We start from the raw sequence: 18,561 nt of genomic DNA, 5'->3' as shown, positions 1-18,561 counted from the left end.
AACCTGGTCTAGCGGAAGTTGTCCCTGCCCATGGCAGGAGGTGGAACTGGATGAGCTTTAAGGTCCCTCCCAGCCCAAACCACTCCACGATTCCACGACTCCCAATCCTCACTGGGCAGATTTACATCCCAGTCCACAAAGAGCACAACAAAAAGATGCTTCTCGGGGTGGGGAAAACCAGGAACGGCCACAGGGAGCACTTCCACCACTGGAAGCTGCCAGAAAACTGCAAATCAAGGGGAGAGGTGAAATTGGAAGGAGGAATTAAAACATTGGCACTTGCAGAGGGGGAGGAGGGGCCGATGCCTTCGTGCTGAGGGAGGTCACCCGGAAAGACGGAGCGGCGTGGTCAGAGCCGGCCCAGGAGACCCCGCAGGGCTCGTTCCCAGCACGCCCCGCAGACAGCCCGACGCCTTCGGAAGGAAAAGGCTGGCGGGATGTGGAGCAGCTCTGGAGCAGGGGCAGCGTGGCCAGGGAGCAGAGGCCAGACCTTAGAGCCGCTGCAGAGGAAACGGGAGCAGAATGTGCTGCCTGCCTTGCCCGGGGTGCACAAAGAGCAGATATCCTGCCATGCACCCCCCGGGCAAACGCCGAGTCAGCAGGGCCTGCACTGCTGCCCTGGGCTCGAGCTGGTCCGCTTCCTCCCCTCCCACAATCCACAGCCCCGGCACAAACGCATTCTGTGCCTGGGAGGCTGTTCTGGCACCTTCCAGAAACAACAGCGGAGAGGAAGAGCGTTTCCACAAAGAGGATCTATTCTGGTGCCACAGGAACCAGGAGCAACGTGGGAGAGGAGGGAACTGTAGGAAACGGCTGAAAACATTAAATGCTTTAAAAGGATTTTTGTTGTTTCTTATCTTAGTGGGGAACCAGGGGCTCAAACGCCTCGGGTTGAAACCCCTTTGATTGTTGCACATTTGGAGTTCAGCTGCGAGCTCCCGGAGCAGCGGGTACGGGCACACGTGGCAGCCGGAGACAGGCTGGGCTGCCCCTGAGCTGCCCTCACCCAGCTCCCCCCACCTCACCTACCTCCTCCCCAACTGAAGACCAGAGTAAAGAGGGCCATGATTTGGCTTAATTCCATGGACACACTTCTGACATGGAAAAGCAGGCAGTTTGTGCTCAGGGGACCACCAGGGCAATGGAAGGAACGGGAGTGAGGGCTGCAAGGACTCGGGCGCTCAAGGAACCAGTCCAAGCAGAGGAGTCACCAATCCCCAAACACCCAGAGATCCTGGAGCCAGCAGAGGCTCAGGGCTGCAAGGCCCTTCTGAGCCAAGGTCTGGTCCCATGGGAATGATGTCCCCCAGACCCAGTGATCCCTCGGAGAGCAGAGACCCTTCTGCAGAAGGCCTCTCAGCACGGACAGGGCGGGAGGCTGAGGAAAGCCCTGGGGCAGGTCAGCATGGCCAGGGCTCATCTCCCGGGAGCCACGCTCCCAGCGCGGACGGGAATCCAGGAGAGGAAGTTTACGTGGCCGTTTCCTCGGCCGGTCGCACTCCCTCGGCCTTCCTTCCTCCCAGAAGATGACTCCAGCTCTGCACAGCAGAGCCGTGAGCTCAGCCCTTCTCCTGCAGCCACGGGAAGCAAACACGCTGCATTTGTGCGGCGTGACGCCATCCCCGTCCTCCTGGACGCCGAGCGTTCCGAGGGACGGAGTCATGGCGAAGGAATGCAGAGCCCCGGTCACTGCGGGGTCCCTCCTCGGAGGTGCTGTGTTTGGGGAGGGCTGCAGCCCTGGATGTGCTGCTGGGGAAGGTCTGCTGGCCCCTGTGCTGCCAGGGGAAGGGCAGAGGGAATCTCTTTTCCACCGGCGCAGGAGTGAGCCAAGGGGTCACTTCCTGACCTCCGGCAGCTCCTCTTCCCCAACTGGGACAACAGCAACTCCGGCCTCCCTAGGAGGGGCCTCTCGGACGAGCTTGTGTCAACGCTGGGAAGGCAACACCTTCCTGCTGGCAGCTACGCGCTCTGCTCACAGACCCCCGCACGCCCTGCGGCAGCGCTGCCAAGCCCGGGGCTCCCGGGGAGCCGCGGGACGCGGACCTTTACAGGAACAGATGCTTAACCACAAGAAAGGGAACGCTCTCCCTGCTGCACTCACAGCACTGTGTGCCTGACTCGGGGATTCTTAACTGCTCTGGGACCTCCCTTTCCAACCTAACCCTTCCAACCAGGGCACTCCCAGCCCAGCCTGGCCGAGCAGCAGCTCCAATCCTTCCCAGCTCCCCCAGCAGAAGCCTTTGCAGGCCAGCACACATCTGCCCATTTCCCTCCCCCACCTGAAATCCTCTTCACTACTTTTAGTGCAAAATCCCTGTTTTGCAGCCTCGGTTTGCACCACCTCCTGTAAAAACCTGGCCTTCCATGTCACCACCTGCCTGACACTGGACGCTGCTGGGTGCCAGAAGTGGCCCGATAAAAGCAGCCAGTTCTCAGCAGCACAAGAGCCAAGATAACCCAGGGAAGTGTCAAAGCTGGCGCTGAGGTTTGCTGCTCTGAAGGAGGCTAAAGCTGATGCAGGGAAGGAGGGAGAACGTCCATGTACGCTCTTTGGACAGGGACAGGAAGGGAAGGACAGCTGCGCCCCGGGCTGGCTCCTCTCCCCCCGCCCGCCACCTTCCTCAGGAGCTGACTTTGATGGAGTGGAGCACCTGATCAAAGGAGAGCAGGAATGAAGGAGGAGACCAAAGACAGAGCTCCAGGGAAAGAATAAATGAGCCTCTGCAAAGACCTGGAGGGAGGAGGAGAGGGTGGGCTCCGAGTTGGGCTGTGGAGGTGGGGAGGCGCTGAGCAGGGCGGGCAGGTGTGTCCTCGCTCCAAGCAGGAATGCAAACCTGACAGGCAATGGATCACTCAGGGAAGGCCGGACAGCTCTCTGCCAGCCCCTCGAGAGGTAACCCGGGGCCTGATGCTTTAGATAAGCCCTTCCTCCTTTGTGGGGATTTCTGCGGGACAAACATCTCCCTCAGCCTCGTGACCGGGTTTGGGGTCAGGCATTGTGAGGGCCCCAGTGTCCCACCCCGAGCAGCCGGGCTGAGAGCTCAGCCTGTCCTGAGTGCAGCCTCGAGGCACTGCAGGGAAACACTCTGGCTCAGCCGGAATAGAAAGCAATTCTTGAAAGTGCTCTTTGTTTCCCTGAAAAACCCAGGCTGGCATTCAGACTCCTGCTCGGGGTTTCGCTCAAAGAAGTTCGGAGCTAAGTGTCAGAATTCAGAGTGAAAGCTGGAAAGTTGGACTATTTCCTTGTGTCAGGGAAAGCACAGGGAAGAAAAAAAACACACCCTGCTTAAAAAATTCACGTAGGACTGCAAAGCCACAAGTCATTAAGCACTGAACAAGCCACCAGTTCTGTGGGCCCCACAAAAACGTGCCGCCCTCCCCTGCTGACTCCGCACTGCGCCCAAAACCTTATTCCCAGCCCAGCACCGTCCTGACTGGCAATGCTGGGACAGAGGCCTGCGAAAAAGGCAGTGGATTAAATTATTGTTAGGATAAAAACTCAAAACCTGTTAATTTCAGCCCACGGTATTTGCAGGAGCAGAGAGATCAAGCCCAGCAAAGAGCCACTTTGTTTCGGTCCCTGAGGAGGCCAATTCAAACTGGAGCAAAAGGAAAAGTTAAACCTCCAACAGCCTTTGAACGACCCCAATCCCTCAGAAAATCAATTCCTGAAGCAACACCTCTATGTGTGTGTTCCTTTTTACTATTATTTTGGTTGAAAGCAGAAAGCTGAGGGTCGGCAGCACAAACCACATCGTGGAGCCCTGTTTGTTTTACCCAGCCCGGGCGGGTCGGGATGTGAGGCTTTAAGGTTTTACAGGCTGCCTGGATTTCCTGTTCTGAGGATCCAAAACCTGAATCCTACCAGGAGGAGGACTGGAAGCAGCATTTTATGCACAAAATTAATGTTTTGCTCGCTGCTGGAAGGACGAAAAGAGCTGAAGTCCCAGCTTGGGCCAGCACCTCTGCCACAGTCTCTGCATCCCTAAGTGGTGGACACCCACCCACCACAGCTCCCACCTTCACTGGGCAGACTGGAGAGGGAGGCTGGAGGAGGTGCTGAGCAGTTTTCCTGTGCTGCAGCCGAGGGAAGCACGTTCCCAGGCTCTGCAGAGGGCTTAGGGGGATGTCAAGCAGCATCAGCACTGACCTGTGAACAAAGCGCATTCTTGTGGATCTTCTTGTAAATAAGAGCTGGGCAGATGAAACAAATGAGGCTTCCCATGGTCGCACCTGTCAGGCCCAGGACTGTTTCCACTGGGGAAGAAGAGGAAAAGTCAGCAAAGGTCTTTTCCAGGAGTGCCAGAGCAGCAGCACGGGACGGCTGCCAGAGCCCCCGGGCAGGATGGGGCGTGAGCCTGGTCACCCCAGCCAGGAAAACAAATAACAGAGAAAGCAGCCAGCCCTTGTTCCCAGCTCCTCACTCACCGTTTGGGATCATGATGCCTCCCACCATGGTTCCAAACACAACGGCCAACGTCAGGGCTTTGAAGCGGAGCGGGGGCATGTAGCCCCCGGCAGCAAAGGTGCCGTCCTTCTGCTGGGAGGACAAGGGCGGAGGGGGAGAGTTTAGCTCTGCTATCCCGTCCCCAGCCCCTCAGCAATTCCCTCAGCTCCTCAGCAATTCCCCCAGCAACTCCCCCAGCAATTCCCTCAGAGATGCTCCCTGCAGCTCCAGCCCATCCCAGCTGTGATCCCCTCTGCTGCGCTCCACGACAGCAGCCCAAGGGCAGGAGGAAGGAGCTCGGAATGCAGTAGGAGGGAGCAGTCACAGGGGAAGAGCTCTGGCTGTGCTAGGGAGAGGCGCTCCCCAACAGCTCTGGGAGCAGGGCCATTCCCGCTGGCTACGCCACAGGAGCAGCTCCTCCGACTGGGAGACACCCCAGGGACAGCACGGGGGAGGATGGGTGCTGCTGGGCAGCTGTGGAGGAATTCCAGAGGCCCTCTGTTTCCCATCCTGTCCCATCCCACCTCCCGAGTGGGAGGCGTGGAAGGCAAGGCCCCAGCGTGCCCTGCAGCCCCGGCGGGTCCCAGCTCCGCTGCTGCACAGACGGGAGAGGAAGGCAAAGCGACACCTCCAGAGCCCAGCCAGCCACGAGCTGAGCCCAGGCGAGATCCAAAGTGTTCCCGAGTGTTTCCAGCGCTTCCTCCCCTGCACCCGCTGGCTCTCACCGACCGTCTGCCCCCGTCCTCGGGCCCTCCCAACGTGAGAAAGGAGCCGGGGGCTTCTCACAGGCAGAAGTGGCAGGATTTAGAGCTATAAATTGCTCAAGTTTTATTTCCTGCCTAAGAGGTTTCTATTTATGCGGATACACAAAGGCCTCAGAACGTTCCCACAATCTCCCCCTGTTATTCGCTGAATCCCGTCGGCGCGCTCCCCGCGCACAATGCACAGAGGAGAACGCGCCGCTGCCACAAGGGACTCACAGTCTCCAGCAGACAGACCAGCCTCAGTCACAAAGGCTGGCTGAGGAGCTGGCCCTGGGAAAGGTGGAACGTGTGGGAGAGGGCTGTATCCCATATCCCATACCCCATATCCCACTGCCCGCCCCCGCACCGGGCCGGCACCGCAGCCCGCGGGGCGCTGGAGGAAGGGCACATCCGAACCCCGAGGGGAAAGGGCTGCTCCAGGGCTGCTGACAAAGGTGCTGGGTGAGAATAACGGAGCAGGAATGAGCAGGCACACAAGGAAGCAAGAAGAAACGGGGCTGGGCTGGGCTCCGGGGCCAGGAACAGGAGCTGGAGCTCAATGAGTTGGCCAGCAAAAGGACAGCAGCTGGAGCAGCAGGAAATGAGGAGGCTCCGCTGCTTCCAAAAGCACATTTCTCCTTTCTGAGGGGAAGAGCCACCTTGGCTCCGAGCTGTGTAACGTGCCTGTGCCAGAGCTGGAATCCCCAGCAGAGCAGGGAGCAGCAGCCACGGGACATGGGCTTTACACTGGGAACTCCAGCCCTCCGGCCCATGGAGTCCCTCTGCAGAGAGGACACAAACCTCCAAGTGCCAGGGATTAACCACTGAGCAGAGCAGCATTCAGAGATGGCCACAGGCCCTGCTGCACTGCACACTCTGGGCATGAAGGATTTGATGGGAGTTAAGGCTTTGTCCCTCTGCATAACGAGTACCTGCCACATGCCGTTATCACCAGAGTCTCACGGAGCAGAGGCAGGTTTGGGGCCCAGTCAGAGATCAAAGAGTCACAAAAACCCTTCAAAAATCACGTTTCACAGCGAGGCAGCCCTGGGATCTCACCTGCTGCTCAAAGAGCAGGGTGTTCAGCGCCTGTCTGCACGGCAGGATCATCATGGGGAACCCCACCGCCACGGACATCATGAATCCCACTCGGATCATCTCCGTCACCACGTTGGAGGGGAAGTTCATCAGCACGTTCCCAGCAATGGCCTCGGTGTAGCTCACGTAGCCAAAGAAGCCCACCTGGGGAGGGGAGCGGGGTTGGACTGCCAGTGCCTCACACCTGCTCCTCAGGGAGGGGACAGGACGGTGACCTCCCGTTGGAGCAGCCGAGAGCCACTTCCAGGGGCATCCTGCCACCAGCCCCAGCACCCCAAAACCTGGGACAGGTCGTTAATCAGGAGTGGGAAGTGCCTAAAAGCGAGTTTCTCATCAAATGCAGGGGTTTTCCTTGCTTGCTGCCAGGCCCATGGATCGTCCTGCTCCAGCAGAGGGGCTCTCACAATTCCCTGCAGCAGCCTGGCTCATGGGCCAAGGCTCTCCTCAGGAACTATTAACCTAGTTTTATTAACTGCTGCCTTGTGAGGCGTAACTTCCTTCACAAGAGGCTGGAAAAAACCCTCCCCAACTCTGGGCAGCAGCCCCAGCGCCAGGCTGGGCCCGGGAAGAGCTGGGCCTCCACTCTGCCTCCATCCTAGGGAACGTGCTGCTCTGGAAACTTGGATTCTCCCAATGCCCCCCGTGCTCTTGGGTTCATCACCTCCCACCTAACTCTGCTTTCAGCACGACGACTTATCTGTCAGAAAAAATACAGATAAGCAGAAAGCAGCCCCAGCTGTAGATAAATCCTCATCCCTGTGGCCCCTCCAGATTTCTGGCAAGGGAAGAGAAGGGGAAGTTCCTACCATGATGTAAAAGGTGGTGACCACGTTTAGGGAAGAAGCAAATATGGAGCTCATGATTTTGACAGACGGTTCGTCCAAGCTGTCGTATGTAGGCAAGACCTGACTGCAAAAAGGGTAAAATAATTAAGGAAACCTGCAGAAAACGGGAGAAAAACCCCCAACCCCGGCCCAATCTCTGCCTCACCCCAGCAGCAACGAATCCCCGACACCTTCCCCCTCTGGAGCATAAACACCTGCTGCTATTCCACAATTTATACCGCTAATGCCAAGAGATTTCAGAACACTCATAACTTTTAAGTGTTGCAAAAATATTCCTGCTCTCCCCAGCCCACCACGTGGAGCGAAACGTGTGATGTAAACACTGGGCTTCGGAGAGGGTTGCAAAATGAATGACCGTTTGTTCCCGGGGCCGCGCGTGGCTCCGGGCCAGCCCCAGCGCCACGGATTATTGTTCTTGGAGCTCTCCGTGCCGATAATTAAAGCAACGCAGTGTTTACAGAGGAAAAAGCGGGAAAGAAGGTTGGAGCATCCCACTGTCTGAAGGAAGAGTTAAACAAACAAACCCCAGCACAGCAGCGCCGGTCCTACTTCAGCTCGCTTCACAGAAAGCCGGGAGTGCCAGTTCCCGGGATTTGGGGTATTTACAGCCTTGGGAAGCGTGGGGAATGTCCTTTCCGACATCAGGTGCATATTTTAGCAACTCATTAACCTCTTGTTCCTTTAATTCTAGCAGCTACATCCTGGAACTCTCAGGAGAAAGGGGGGAGATGGGAAGGGGTATCCCCAGCTCCAGTGGGCACCACGCCATTCCCAGGAAGTGTGTCAGGCTGGGGCCGAGCAGGAAGATCCTCAACCCCTAATCCCTGAATGTTAAAGAGGCCGAGCACATCTGGGACACGCCGGGGCTGGAGGTACCGGCAGGGAGCACGGCCGGCTTCCCTGGGAGTCTCCGTTTGGGATTCCTCCCTGGGAGTGAGGACACTGGCTTCCCTAGGAATTTCTCCATTTGGGATTCCTCCCTGGGAGTGAGGACACTGGCTTCCCTAGGAATTTCTCCATTTGGGATTCCTCCCTGGGAGTGAGGACACTGGCTTCCCTAGGAATTTCTCCATTTGGGATTCCTCCCTGGGAGTGAGGACACTGGCTTCCCTGCGAGTCTGTATTTGGGATTCCTCCCTGGGAGTGAGGAGACTGGCTTCCCTAGGAATTTCCCCATTTGGGATTCCTCCCTGCCCTCTCATCTTGGAAGTGAGGAGACTGGCTTCTCTGAGAATCTCTCCATTTGGGATTTCTCCCTGGGAGAAAGAAGACTGGCTTCCCTGGGAATCTCTCCATTTGGGATTTCTCCCTGCCCTCTCCACAGCCACCTCCAGCTACGTTCTGCCCTTCAGCCTCTGAGGGAAGGGTCCAGCCAAACATTCAGGCTTGGGAAGGAAAAGAGAGGGAAACAGGGAGGTTCTGCAGTGTGTGCGATGGTGTAAAAGGGGATTCAGAGGTTAGCAAAACTAAATCTAAATAGCTGGGACTATACAGATAAACTACTTTTAAGGAGAGGAATAGACTATATAGAGGGCAGAGAGAATACAGAGATGAAAAGAAATTTAAAATAAAAAATACAACTAGTGCCTGGGCTGGGGACAGTGTATTTTGCTGGTGTTCGGGAAAAACACACAGCTTTAGATTGGGTTTGCCACAAAAGTGCTGCCACGGAGCCCATATTTAGGCACACACGGGTCCAGACCAAACCATTTCCCTGCATTTCCAGCTCCCAGGAAAATTGTGCTGGGTACTGCGTGGCTTCCATAAGGACAAAAAAAAAAATTGAAGGGATTTGTTAACAAGGTAAAGCTGCAAGAGAACACAATTCCCTTTGCCAGTTGTAATGGAGACATTAAACAGCAAGCCTGGAGTGTGCCGGGGTAGGATCTGAGCTGCCAAGAGAGCCAGTAAGTGGGAAACGATGATTTGGATCTTGGAGTGGGTGTAAACACAGCAGTCTGAGCAAATTTTATCTGTCACATTCATTTACTGCTGGCACGAGAGCCGTTTGCTGGAACTACACGGGGGAAGCCCAGCTCTGCCAGGCTTCCAGAGGAGGATGGTCCTTCCAGAGGAGGCCAGTCCTTCCCGTGCCCAGGGCTGGATCTGCACTGGTTGGAGCTGTCACGGTTCTGGCCAGGCACGTAGCACTCCTGGTGCAGCAGGGAACGCTGCTGGAAACCTGGAACAGCCTGGCCTGCCCTCACCTTGCTCCACTTGGCAGCAGAAACCCTCGCAAAAGCAGGGAACTGGAAAGGTGGGAACAGCCCGGTCTGCTCTCACCTCCTTCCACGTGCCACTAAACCCAGGGAACTGGAAATGCAGGAACAACCCTCCAAGGTCAACAATTGTGTGATCTTCGGGGTGTTCTCCAGGAAATTTGGGGAAGCAGAGCAGCCCCCAGCAGTCAGGACTCAGGGGAGGCCCTGTGGGGTCACGCAGCGGGGTGACACAGCCTTTCCTGGTGCTCCAGCATTCCCTCCAGGAACCAGGGGAATTCACCCCTCCTGCAGCTGCACCAGAAACTCCCGAGGAGCTGTTTGGCTTCAGTGGTCTCATGTTGCTCCATTACAAGTATTCCCAGGTGAAATGGAATAACAAAAGGGTCCGGGTAACAAAAGGGTCAGGAGTGAATGCGAGGCCGAACTTCATCGAGCTGTAAAACACTCTGATGAAAACAAACCACCAAAGCAGATGGTATCTGTCCCTTGCAGATCCTCCTGACCCTGTGCCCTCACACAAACTCACTGCAGGAACAACTGCCAGGGCTGGGAACGGCAGGTACTTACGACTGACAGGCAAAAGACATTCCAAAGATGGGGATGCAGCGGAAAATGCCCTCCCAGCGCATGTAACTCACTCGCTGCAGCCACTGCCCGCTGAAGAGCCCGTGGTTGAAGGAGGACACCACAACCTGCAGCCAGGACAGAGAGCAGGGCTGAGGAGCCAGCCCCAAACTCCCCACGGCAGCAGCAATGCCAGGCTGGGATAAGAGGCAGCGTGTGACAGCTCTGCCTGGAGCAGCCTGAGCTGCCACCAGAGCCCCATCCCAAACCCTCAGCTCCACATCCCACCCACACAGCTCCAGGCCCACCAAGGACCCCAGGGAGCATTTCAGGGATCTACAACATTCCCCCCTTGTTTGATGCCATCAGACATCACAGCACACGCCAGGGCGGGACACTTTCCACCGACATGTTAACTGCAAGAATTACTGCTCAAAACAACCCCTCCTGCCCTTTTATAAATGTGTTTTTCAAAATGTGTTTTTAAATCCAAACAGGAAGCACCGTTGGCCTTAGAGAATCCTGTTCAGCAGAGAGAGAGAGACAAAGGGTCCTAAAACAGGATCCCACCTGCTGCTCCAGGGCCGTTTAACACCAGCTCACCAAAGAGAAGGAAAAGCTTTATGGAAAGGGGGAGGAGCCGAGGCCAGGGAGCTCCCTTGCCATGGACACCAGAACTGGCAGGAGTTGGGTTGCACAGGAAGCAGAAGGTAAATATCTCAGAATGTGTGTTTATAATATCCCTGGATGGGGTTTCTAATCCCCAGAGAGGCTTCAGTGTGGCCAACTCTGGTGAATGTTGTGGTTTCTTAAAGGCACAGCTCCTGGGAGGCTCCACACCCCCCTGAGGAGGCAGCTCTGAGGTGTGACCCTGCACAGCCTACTAGAAAAGTTTCATGGAAAGAATTCCCACACCTCCCTTTTCTACCAGTCCTGAAATTCGGGTGAGGCAGGGCTGGGGCTCCACGAGGGAATCACAGGAGAAAAAAGCAAGAGAAAGCAGGAAAAGGGGATGGCGGGCGTCCGTACCCACCACGAACATGAACACGCTGTAGAAGATGAGAGCCATGGCACTGAAGGACTGGATGGAGGCCATCATGTTCCTCTGGAGGCTCAGGGGAAGGACAATGCACAGCGACACGGCGAAGAGCGGGACAATCCGGAACGCGCCCGACACCTGCAAAAGAGACCTGCGTGACCACCTGGACACGGGACACACCCGGCCGAGCAGCAAAACCACGGCAGGGTTCATCCTTCCAGGGCAAACAGCAGCTTTAAACAGCGCAGTTCTGCGTCTGGAGGTGTCTGGGGGTGTCTGGGGGTGTCTGGGGGTGTCTGGAGGTGCAGTTCTGCGTCTCGAGGTGTCTGAAGGTGCAGTTCTGCATCTGGAGGTGTCTGAAGGTGTCTGGAGGTGTCTGAAAGGTGCAGTTCTGTGTCTGGAGGTGTCTGAAGGTGTCTGAAGGTGTAGTTCTGTGTCTGGAAGTGTCTGAAGGTGTCTGGAGGTGTCTGAAAGGTGCAGTTCTGCGTCTGGAGGTGTCTGAAGGTGTCTGGAGGTGTCTGAAAGGTGCAGTTCTGCATCTGGAGGTGTCTGGAGGTGTCTGGAGGTGCAGTTCTGTGTCTGGAGGTGTCTGAAGGTGCAGTTCTGCATCTGGAGGTGTCTGAGGGTGCAGTTCTGTGTCTGGAGCTGTCTGAAGGTGTCTGAAGGTGTCTGAAGGTGTAGTTCTGTGTCTGGAAGTGTCTGAAGGTGTCTGGAGGTGTCTGAAAGGTGCAGTTCTGCATCTGGAGGTGTCTGGAGGTGTCTGAAGATGCAGTTCTGCATCTGGAGGTGTCTGGAGGTGCAGTTCCGTGTCTGGAGGTGTCTGAAGATGCAGTTCTGCATCTGGAGGTGTCTGAGGGTGCAGTTCTGTGTCTGGAGCTGTCTGAAGACGCTGCAAGCTCGGCGCCCTGTCTGTGCTGAGCTGACACAGTCACTGGGTGCCACTGTTGCTCTGCAGTGTGTGACAGGGCCCAGCTGGGAGAATTTGGGGGGTGGCTGGGAGGGGGGGGTGCTGAATACTAATCCAGCACAAGCTATTTAGGTATTTTCACGCAATTAAATAAAATCTAAATTTACTTGGGGAGACGAGAAATTGAAAGTGTCGGAAACTCCAACCCAGAAAATTAATCAAAGCCTCACACTGGTATTTATTATAGCAGAACACTCTGGAATGCTTGGAAATATTTAATACCTAATTTGGCTGCAGCCTCAACGCGTCTTTTTTAACTTCACAGTCCCTTAATCTGAGCTTAGGAGCATCAGGCAGCACAGATAACACTCTACCAAAAATCCTTTTGCTTCCCTGCACGGCCCTCGTGCCGGCTCCGAGGAGCACCTCTCGCCTCTGAGCATCCTGAGCCAGCGGCAGGCTCATCACACGGCTGAGGAGGCAGGAACACAGAGACTTTGGCCACAAAAACAGCCAGGAACAGGAGAAAAATCCCTCCTGAACTACAGGGAGGAGAGCTGAGGCAGAGGAACTGCCTGTCACTACCCACTGGGGCAGGAATTAAGGCGGGAAGCATTATCTCCCCCAGGAATCTGCTCCCCAGAATTAATAAGGGACTAAGTTAAAAAGAATTCCTTTGATGGAAACGCCTTATTGGAGTTTTACACAGCTGATTGTTTGCCATATGTCTGAGCTTCCCAGATCTCCCAGAGCCGCAGGCTCCGTGCACCAGGATCTCTCCGTGAGGGGACCCCACCAAGCCCCCCTGGGACCCCAGGGCACACTGAGGCAGGAGCTCTGCCGCGTCCAGGGAACACAGAGCTCAGTGCAAGGCCCGGCAGCACTGCAGGAGCGATTCGTTCACCTGCAATCCGAGCATCTGGGCAAAGAAGTTGGAGCCCAAATCGCCGATGACGACGTAGAAAGCGATGCAAGTGCCCAGCATCAGCCCGATCATGCTGCAAACACAAAGAGGGACGGGTTAGGAGGGCCACGCTTCCATCCTCAGCGTTGGGAAGAGCAGGACACCCCTTCTGCACTCCATCCCAATCCAACAGCCACCAGAGAACCTCCATCCAACACCCAACACTTGGAGATGCAGCTCTGCCCACACCGCATGGTTTAACTCCTGATGGGAGCCACAGGGAAAAAAAAAAAAAAGGAAAACTAATCTTGGAGATGACAAGAGCTCCTTGAACTCCGGGAAAAATTCAAAAGAATCAGCACGAGGCTGTCAGAGCCCCACACCCGCAGCAGGACCCTGCCATGAGAGTTTCAATATCTAGTGGGCTCTGCAACGTCTCTCCACGCAATGGACCACGCTTTAACAAAAAAATTGTCCATGAACTGCTTCTCCTCCCACTCCTGGACCACTTTCCTTCCCAGTTCCAATTATAGAACACCCCTGTGGCAATTACAGCCTCTGCCTGCATGGACAAGGAACATCTGAGGAATATTCTGTGTATTTTTAGTGCCGCGCAGAAGTTTGCAGCTGGGAGGAGCGAAGGAGCCGGCACCAGTGCCGGCCCTGGGCTCATCCTGCCTGGAAAAGAATCCCTGCTGGAAAAATCAGGGCTGTGAGGATTGTGCCATCACATGACATCTGCACTGGGGTCAGGGCAGGAAGCAGGGATGGAAGCAGGATTCCCCCTCAAGGCACCTGGCAGGGAAGGGAGCACAGAGGGCAGGAGCAGAGCAGATCCCGGGATCCAAGGAAGCAAACGCTCCCTCCCACTGACTCAACAGCAGGGATGTCACCCCTGGCAAGCTGCCACGAGTGACAGGGCTGTGATTTCACAGCGGAGCAGGAGAGGAGCTCATCCCCACCTTCTGTGCTCCCAGCGCCGGGGAACGGGCCGGGGGATGGAGGTGACACCTGTGAGCTGCGCTCAGGATCTCACCCAGCCTCCTGCAGAATCCCCAGAGGCAGTGGGGGAACGGAGGAGAGCACAGCGAGGCTCAGGAAAGTTTTCACCGAAGGCACCCAGACTGTTCACACTTTGAATCTGCAGCAGATTTACCTGGTTTCCACCAACATTTTTCCCGCTTTTCCATAGGCATGAAATGCTGGCATAAAAGGGAAAAAAAAAAAAAAGAGTGGAAGTCAGTCAAAGAAAGGTCCAGAACGGGACGAGATGTCAGTTCACAATTAGACACCAACAGTGACACAGGGCAGTGCAGCAGGAGCCCACCACTGGTATTTTGGGGTTGTTTCCCTCACCCTCCCACTTTCTTTTTCAGCCTTTCCCTTTGGAAACTGAAAACCACATAAGACAGGAACAGGGACGAGGGAAAGCCAGCAAGCAGGTTCTTTTTTTTTTTTTTCTATTTAAAACCCAGAAGTGGTGTGAAGCAGCAGCCACACATGGCAGCCATTAAAGGCAATGGGAGAGAAAATATTCCCGTACAAGATTGTGTGTGGCGAAAGTTAAAGTGGTGCAGAATTCCAAACCAAGTCCCCTTTTTATTTTTATCTTCCCCCTCAAACTGGGCCGCCCGACATGGCTGGCTGGGAGAGCTGAGCTGGTGCCCAGAACGTTCAATCCCATTCCCAGAATACCCAGTGCTTCCAACCCACACCAAAGGGCTGCTGCCAAGGCTTTGCTCTCCCCCCCCTCCCATCCTTGGGTTGGAGCAGAAAACGCTCAGTAGTCCTCAAATCACTGGGTTTTCTCTTAAAAAGACAATGCCAAAAACACTTGACTTCTATTTTTAGCTCTTGCTGGGCAGAACGGGAATGAGGAGCTCTGGTGCCAAACCCAGACCGCAGCGCCCAAATCTGCCAGTGAGGTCCAGCATGAACCCACCACCCTGGAGTCCCCTCTGCCTTCCCTCAAGGCACAGCCCAACATTCCCAGCGCCCGCCAGAAAACAAAACTCGAATCCTTTCTGGAAGCTTCTCCTGCTATTTTAAATATTAGCTTCAACTCTTGATTTCCTTGGACTCGACTCGAGCTAAGAATTCAGGAAACGAGATGTTCTCCCACAGAACGAGCAAAAGGCACGGCAGGGACCCACAGCCCGGAGCAGGGATGTGGGGGAGCACCCAAAATAGCTGCTGGAGCAGTGACAGGGCAGTGGGACGGCCGCCACCAGGCACCGTGCCCGGGCACGGGGAGCGCCACTCCGCTCCGGCCTCCTCTGGGAATTCACAACCATGAGGGAAAAGGCAACAGCCCTGGGGGGGGTCAGGCCCACAGACAAAGGGTCTGGGAGGAGAAAGAGCAGCCAGCAAGAGGAAAATATCCTTCCTGGAGATGGGTCAGTAACAGGCTGAGCTCGGGCTGGGGGGAATGCAGGAATGGTGCTGATGCTCCTTTCAGAGCACGTTCCAGCCTGGATGCCGGAACCAGCCCATCTCCCTGGCTGTTTGGAATTGATGCTCAATGAGAACAAGCCTCTAAACACTGTGGGCAGGTGTCCCCACCTGGGGACAATGGAAAAATGGGATTCTTTATCTTCTCCAGGAGGTGATGACTGAAAAATAAACGGTACAGTCAAATCCTTGAAACGGGATCTTGGAATGCCCCAAACTGGGCGGAGCTTGCTCAGTACCTGGAGAAGACTTTTAAACCTGGTGTGGCTCCTGGGACAGAGCTTCAGCCCCCCAGGAGCCGCCCAGCACAGCCCCAGCACATCCCGAGTGCCGCTGGAAGGGGAAGGATTCACTCATCTCCCGGTTAAAATCCATCTGGGAACTGCCTCCCCCATCCCTCCTCACCCACAAATCTCCCCACAGCCCTTCCCCTCCCCGCAGCGGTGAGGAGCCAGCGCCAGCCGCAGCCTTTGTGCCGGAGCCGTGGCTCCCGGCGCTCCTCCGGAAGGCACAGCGCGCCTGCCGGGAATGTGCACGGCTTTCCTCCGCGCCTCGGCGCTGCCAAAGCCTCCCAGGAGCGCCCGCAGATGTCCCCGGGCCCAGCCTGTGGGGACAAAGGGGGTCTGTGTGGAGCTGCCCGACCTGGGAGCATTGGGATGCGGCGTGGGAGCGCTCCCGGCCCGTGGCACCTCTCCCAGGGCACCGGGAGCGGGCACAGGCGCTGCTGCCAGGAGGAAGCTGGGAAGCGTTACTGGCCCTCTCTGTATTCCAGCCCCTTGGCTCCGGGGCGTGCAGAGGATCCCTTCTTCCCGGGACGCGCTCCAAGGTGGAGGGGACTCTCTGTCCTCCGGGAAGCAGCGCACAAAGGCGTCTTGTGAGGGGCAGGGAGCAGCGGCACCGGCAGCTGGGCCGGGCGCTCCGGGGGCTCCCCCTTCCCTCTGGCACCAAAACAACCTCCCAGGGCACGGAGCTCCTCCGTCTTTTCCCTTCCTAGCAGATACAAGTCGGCAGGAGCCGGGATGTGCTTCCCGGGAGCGGCACCTCGGGCACTCGGGAGAGGAGCAAACCCATCTGGCAGCAGCTGGCACGAGCCCTCGTGCCAGGACAGCGCCAGCCAGATCCCTCCTCCCAGGGAAAAGTGAGGCAGGACAAGGAAAAGGAGACTTTTCCTGCTGCTTCGCGTGCCAACGGCAAGGAGTGGCACCCAAACAGCTCCTGCTGCTCCCCACGGCAGTCAGAGCCCCAAGAGAGGCCACGAGCAGAGGCAGGCCAATCCCAGCGCCGCCGCTCAGCTCCCGGGGCGGCCGGGCTCTGCCAAAACCCACCCAGGGATCTTGCAGATGTTTTTATTTTCTCAGCCCTATGGAACCTCTCTCCGTTTCCTCTCTGCTGAGCCATAAAGGAGCTCCCAGCTCGCATCCAGGCAGCTCAGCTCCGTGCCAGGCTGGCAGGACCCGCTGTCCCGGCAGCGCTGGGTGGGGAACTCGTGCCCAGACCCATAATTAATTCATCCCAGACCCACAATTCATCCCAGATGGCTCCCGGGAGCTGGGGTTTGGATCATCTCCTCCCCTCGGAGTCAAAACAACTCAGCACCCATTAACAGGGCTGTGGGGGGAGAAGGATCCAACCCCAGCACTGCCCCGGGGGAGAGGCCCAGGCAGAACAAGGGAAACTGGGAACCGCAGCAACAAAACATTTGTTGTTCCAGCAGCACCACTGAGGAAACGCAAACCGGGAGGCCGAGGCCCCAGTGCTGCCGGGAGAGCGGGAGGGCGGGGAGGCAGCCCCGGAGCCGGGATCTCACCGAGGCCGGGGTAGGTCCTGCGCTTGCTGAGGTTGGCCGACTTCACCAGGAACATGCAGGACTGGTGAGTCATCCACGAGCAGAAGATCAGCAGCACGGCTCCCAGCAGGATCCCACACTGCAACGGAGCAGAGTGGGAAGAGACCAGCACGAGATGGGGGCACCCAGGGCCCACCCAGCCTCCCTCGGCATCCCCGACGTGTTCCAGCCGCGTTTTTCCCTCTTTCGGGAAGCTCTGTCCCCTTCCTAGCGGCTCCAGGGCGCAAGGACACGTGGAACACCTGCTTCCCACAGCTCCCAGCCCAAGCACTGAGGACTGAACCGGGAGCAGCTGGTGGAGCGGGATTTCCACCCTGGCTCATCCCTCCGCAGCTCCTGGCGGCTCCAGGGAGCACAGACGGACCCCGAGGTGCCAGACTTGTTTATCAACAACCACCTGGCAGCACAAACTCCTCACCCAGCTCCTGCCTCGCTGTTCACGGGGCTGGGAACCACGGGGCACCCAGCAGGTGACTTGGGACGGGCCCAGACCGCAGGGAGGCCTGCGGGGGCACCGGGGGGGGGTTGGAAAAGCCTCCAAGCCAACTCACTTTTATGGTATGGCTAAACCCTTGGATTGAATTTTTCCCTTCTCCTTACATGACGGGCAGAAAGGATCAGCTGGAGACCACAGGACAGGGAAAACCCCAGAGTTTGGTGCAGAAGGTTTGAGTTGGAGACTTCACAACAACTGAGAAAAACGCAGTGTTTGGAACACGAGATGCCCGATCCGCGTCTTAAGAGTTTCCTTTGCTGACTTTCTTTTCCAACCAGTGAACCAACCCCCAAATTCGGACCAGAATCCGCCTTCCCCGGGGGTGGAGGAGCTCGAAGGGGCTTCAGGCTGCCGGGGCACGGACCGACACCCCCGCCCCAGCCCGGGAGACGGCCCCTCACCTGTCGGAAGCAGAAGGGCACGGTGAGCACGCTCACGCCCACGATGCTGTTCACCACGTTCATGATCAGGCCCCAGTTGGAACCCGCCGCCGCCGCCATGGCCCGCGGCGGAGGATCCCCAAGGCGGGGGACCCGGTTTGTGGCCGCTCCCCGAGCCCCACGGCCGGCTCGGAGCGCCCGGTACCCCCGGTCCCACTCAGCCGGCCGTGCCCGCCATGGCCCCACCGGGCCCGCCCCGACCCGGCACCGGCCACAGCGGCACTTCCGGCTTCCGCCGCCGCCGCAGGAAGTGACGTACTGAGGGGGACGCTCCTGCCGCCCTGGAGGTCTCGACTCACTGGTGGTGGAGGATCAAGCCGGGGGTCCCATGGTTGGGGGCACCCCTGGAGAGCTGAGCACGGCCAGGGAGGTGCAGGAATGCAGGAGGACACGCATCCATGCGTGGAAAGGCACGGAGGTGGGACTGCACCGTGCCTTTACACGCGTGCGTGCATATACAGCCGTGACCACGTGCTTCGCGACAGTGCTGGCACCCGAGCAGGGTCCCCGGCGTGATGGGGGACCCCCCTTGAGGGCAGCTCATCACCCCCGGCATCTC

At 57.3% G+C, this 18,561-nt stretch overlaps 1 protein-coding gene and 1 long non-coding RNA gene across 2 annotated transcripts in view; one reads left to right on the top strand and one right to left on the bottom strand.

Moving 5' to 3' along the window:
- The window catches only part of SLC38A10 (solute carrier family 38 member 10), a 29,117-nt gene extending 10,954 nt beyond the window's left edge, over positions 1-18,163 (bottom strand). The window contains 10 exon segments of the mRNA XM_040081465.2: positions 4,151-4,257; positions 4,429-4,540; positions 6,250-6,432; positions 7,095-7,197; positions 9,923-10,047; positions 10,953-11,096; positions 12,770-12,863; positions 13,926-13,971; positions 17,028-17,145; positions 17,964-18,163. Of these exon segments, the coding sequence (XP_039937399.1) occupies positions 4,151-4,257; positions 4,429-4,540; positions 6,250-6,432; positions 7,095-7,197; positions 9,923-10,047; positions 10,953-11,096; positions 12,770-12,863; positions 13,926-13,971; positions 17,028-17,145; positions 17,964-18,062 (1,131 nt within the window). The 5' untranslated portion in view covers positions 18,063-18,163.
- LOC120760837 (uncharacterized) lies at positions 7,590-10,957 on the top strand. The gene is made up of 3 exons (XR_005703483.1): positions 7,590-7,778; positions 10,417-10,629; positions 10,735-10,957. It is a non-coding gene; the product is annotated as an uncharacterized LOC120760837 (long non-coding RNA).
- Positions 18,164-18,561: the final 398 nt, after the last annotated feature.

This window comes from Hirundo rustica, chromosome 18 (assembly GCF_015227805.2).
Source record: "Hirundo rustica isolate bHirRus1 chromosome 18, bHirRus1.pri.v3, whole genome shotgun sequence".
NCBI classification, from domain to species: Eukaryota; Metazoa; Chordata; class Aves; order Passeriformes; family Hirundinidae; genus Hirundo; species Hirundo rustica.
This window is presented reverse-complemented; position numbering and strand designations above follow the sequence as displayed.